The 4362-nt window shown below is 38.4% G+C and overlaps 1 protein-coding gene across 1 annotated transcript; it reads left to right on the plus strand.

Annotated features, from left to right (window-relative positions):
* The first annotated feature begins 1915 nt into the window (after positions 1 to 1915).
* LOC146536497 (uncharacterized) lies at positions 1916 to 2646 on the plus strand. Its single transcript, XM_085190540.1, has 2 exons — positions 1916 to 2239; positions 2584 to 2646. The coding sequence occupies exons 1-2, from the start codon at positions 1916 to 1918 to the stop codon at positions 2644 to 2646; spliced, it is 387 nt and encodes a 128-aa protein (XP_085046666.1).
* The last annotated feature ends 1716 nt before the right edge of the window (positions 2647 to 4362 follow it).

Genomic DNA, 4362 nt, shown 5'->3' on the forward strand with positions numbered 1-4362 from the left:
GGGATAGCGATCTACAATCCTTCTTAGTACGGTCGCAAAGCTGTTCGAGAAGTTATTCCTCTCACTTCTTCAGTCACACATCCACCCACAAAGCGAGCATTTTGGCGAGCGGGTATACCACTCTGGGTAAACTACGCAAAAGTGATCAACCGAGAGTGAGTGCGAGTGTGCAATAGCAGTCTCCCTTGACGTAGCACGCGTATTCGACCGCGTCTGGCAACCGGGCTTATTTCATTAAGTGCTCAGAGCCGGCACCCCCCCCCCCCCCCTCATGTCCCGCATGTCTTTGCCGCTCTGCTTTGTAAGTGAAAAAATGTCCCATCATTTTGCGTGAGAGTTGAGGGTGCGAGGTCTAGCAGCGACCACCTGCTCTCTACGCACTATACACTAATGACATCACAATGCCCTAGCGAGTATTACTCAACGAGGAATCCTGTAGGTAGTACGGAACCTCACCCTCCGGCGAGTGACGCAGGCACCATACCGCAACCTAAAATTAGAAACCCTAGAGTCTCGCGTCCAACGTATTCCGTTGCGCCGGTGTATCGGGTCACCTGCACCTAAGGAGCAGCACTCCGCATACCCGGCCGCCCGAGGTCAGACGTCTTCTTCCGAGGGACTTTCTATCCTCCTCCAAATCCGACTTGTGAGCAGTCACCTTGGTCGCTTAATCTAAGCCTCCCTCAAGAAACCGAGGGTACAATTCCAATCCCCTCCCACTGCCCCTTCCATGTGTCTGCTCTAAAGCAGGTTTTGCCTGGGACCACGGTCGGTCCAACGCTCTGATGTCGTTCTGAGCTACTACGGAGATGGCCGAGAGAATGCTTCAATTCTACGCCTGGTAAAGTAAATTTAGAAGTGATTGCACGTATTTTGGAGTTATCCAATAATTATAATGTATTTCCACGCGACATAGTTGGTTACATCTTTCGTTTAAGTATTTTTGGGTAAGAGAATAGGAGGTAGTCTGTTGTTTATAATTTCTTTCGTTTAAGTTTTCTGTTATTTGAATTACGAAAATGCGGGTTGCATTAAGTAATAATTAATTTTACCACTATCTTAGGTGCTTTGCAAACATACATTATATGAATAATTCAGTAGTTAAGGCGGGCGGAGCCGCGACCGGGTCGCTAGTTTTACCATATACATTACTGACGCAATTAAATTGAGACAGATTCGTTAATGCCATGAAATCACTGATGATGGATACTGCCTAACTGCTATTGCTTGGAGTAAATATACGAGTACAAGTGTGATCAGCAAAACTCCATTTCAATGAAGAGATATTAATATCGCCAACAACAACAACAGTATGTGATCGTTCGTTAACTGTTATTTGTGCAACGTTCACGTTTTCTCTGATTTTACACGAGTTCGTGGACGGTGGTGATCACTTACCATCAGGTAACCCGTACGCTCGTTTGCCTGATCTTTTTTTTCATATAATATATGGAGTGGGGGCGCCACAGTGCTACTGTTAACATCTGCTCCGTCGTTAGTTGTGCTAAAAAATAGTTTTTTCCTGTGAATATCGCCAGGTCTTACGTAAAAACAGTAAAAGTGCTTTAAATTACCGTAGTCATATAAAGTTTACACTAGAAAACAGTGAAAGACTTGTAAAAAAGACGTGTAATACGGATGACAACATAACGGTCACCGATTTTAAGCTGTTTCGTAGTGCTCAAGAAATTCAATTTATATAAAGAACTATTGTGGACAATTCTATTAAGTAACGTGATAAAAACAACGTGGCAATCCAGTGAAATATATTTGTTTAAATTATTTTTGAACAAATTGCACGTCATCACAGAAGTACCTACTATTTAAGCAAATCAATATTTCTAACGCCATCTATTGAGGACTGGACAGAATCATTTAATAGTGCTATTATTCGACACAAAAAATATTAACAGAAATGCAAAAAGAAATGACGCAGCAAAAAACGGACGTGCACAATATACAAGAAAACATCAAAGAGGCTATTGACAAAAATATTAACCAAAAATTTGCATATCTAGAAACTAAAAATGCACTATTAGAACAAAAAATAGATATTCAGGCTAGGAAAATAAATGAATTAGAGAGGAATCAGAGCCAGAGAATTCTAGTTCTATTTGGAGTCGCTGAAATTGAAAAGAACTATTTGGACTTAGAGGAAAAAGTTCTTGATATAATAAATAACATATTATACATCAAGTGCGACAGAAGCACGAGAAGGCTTGGTAAAAAGGGTGAAAAGGTGAGACCTATTGTTATAACGTTAACCACAATGGGGCTAAAAATAAAAATCCAGAAAAATAAGAAAAAACTAGAACCAACACCGTTCTATAATTAAAGAATACTTTCCACTTGAAATTTTAAATAAGCGTAGGGAGCCCCAAAGAGAAGTGGAGAAAGAAAGAGAGCAGGGCAGATTGGCTATTATAAAATATGATAAAATTATAATTCCAAAATGCAAAATAACGACAAAAAGAAAAGAGTTCTATCAGTATCACCAGAAGAAACAAGACCGGATGGAGAAAAGGGAAAAGGTAACCCTACAAAAATTAAAAAAAACATATATTAAGATGACCCACTCTGCAGTTTGCTCCTGAAAAAACAACAGGAACACCTCAAGACTCAAGAAGTATGACAACAACGAAATAGCAACTAACACTCCACCCCCTACTACTAACTCTCCCAACATGGCTGGTCACCACGGGAGCTACAGACCACAACCCCCAAAGTATAATCGTGCAGGAAATAATAATAAAATATATATTTTTACCCTAAATGTGAGATCATTGTCTACACCCGAAAAACTAGTAGAATTAAAAACAGCGCTCCGTAACCTATAACACGATATTCTCGGCTTATGCGAGGTACGTTGGTTGGGTGAAAATATAATAGAAGAAGACGACATACATTACGTGTAGTACGTAACGTATGTCGTCAATGTCGTCAATGTCGTATAGGGCAAATTAAGGGTGTAGCAAATGCAGGAAAGATTGGATGTTTACTACTAACAACAGAGAAACATGGAATTCTTTGGAGGAGGCTTTTACCCGGAGGGGGTCCACATAATTTAAAAAAGTAGAAGAAGGAATTAAAAGAAACAAAATAAATAACAAAACATATGTGTACATTAAAAAAATAAAAAAGTTATAACCTACTGAACTACACAGTAATAGTTAGTTAAATATAATTAATAAGTACTTAGTTTTCTTTTAAAAAAATGTATGTAAAAAAGTATGTATGTAAATCAAAACAATTTTCTTTTCTTTTAACTACATAAACAATTTAATGTATGTAATTTTTTGTGTGGAATAAATAAAGCTTTATTATTATTATTATTTAGGGGTATTGCACAAGTATTATGATATTATTTATAAACACGCTAAATCAGCGCCCTGAATTTATTCGAAATGTAACATAATGAAATTATGTTCCACCATTGTTTTGTAGCGTATAAATAACTAAATTAAAAATACAATAAAGGAGTTGAATATAAAGTCTCGTAAATATAAAGTTTTTTTTTGGAGGGTAGGTGCCAAAAAGTAAACACGTTTTTTTAAGTTGCTCTTAAATAAATTTATTTTAAAAATAGTTTATGCAAAGTTTAAGTGAAAGTATATACAAATAAGTTATGTATTAGTAGTCACCAACCTGTCAGCAGATATTCGTTCAATAATATCTACTCTAAAACCTATATACAGTTCTCCATAATTAGTAGTGCCTTCAAGCTCAAGTGAATCACTATGGAAGCTATTAAACAGTCCATACAGGAATTATCACAGCACTTTCAATCACAAATGGCTGAATTTCAACAAAATTTAAGTTCTGCTATCCCTGCGGCAAGCCCCACTTCACATATTGCTGCGCAGTTCAGTGCATTCCGGTCTTTTGTGTTAAGTGCACTGGAGGGTTTACAACTGCAGGTAAATATTCTGTCAAAACAGTATGACCTTCTTGACATGAGGAGCAGAAAAAAGATACTGTTGATGCATGGTGTGCCAGAGGACAGAAACTTGAGTGATCCTGCCGCTGCAGTGAAAGTCCTATCCAATCACCTTAAAATGCCTGACCTGGAACTTAGTGACATTAGCCGATGTCAGCGCCTGGTATCAAATTTGGTATGCAAAAACCAACCTGAAAAACACAGGTGTTACTCTTTCGGAATTCCTAACCTAATCCAGGCATGAGACCTTCATGGCAGCCCGGAAACGTCTTGGCATTAACAAATGCTGGACGAAGGAGGGCTATATCATTGTTATTGGACCTGATGGGAAGCGCCATACTATTTCTACATGCACTGAGTTGGATAACATCCGTGACGCGGCTGAGGCTCAACCTACTCTTACAGCACCTGCTGCGAGCTCAATT

This window comes from Heliconius melpomene, chromosome 9, assembly GCF_056956725.1.
Source record: "Heliconius melpomene rosina isolate 202511_hmr_F chromosome 9, ASM5695672v1, whole genome shotgun sequence".
Lineage (NCBI taxonomy): Eukaryota > Metazoa > Arthropoda > Insecta > Lepidoptera > Nymphalidae > Heliconius > Heliconius melpomene.

What these genes read in the sequence shown, in the direction of transcription:
- LOC146536497 (XM_085190540.1), top strand. Translation starts at nt 1,916, where the DNA reads ATGCAAAAAGAAATGACGCAGCAAAAAACGGACGTGCACAATATACAA. An exon ending in TTGGTAAAAAGGGTGAAAAG is followed by an intron (nt 2,240 to 2,583) that starts GTGAGACCTATT and finishes CCCACTCTGCAG; the next exon opens with TTTGCTCCTGAAAAAACAAC.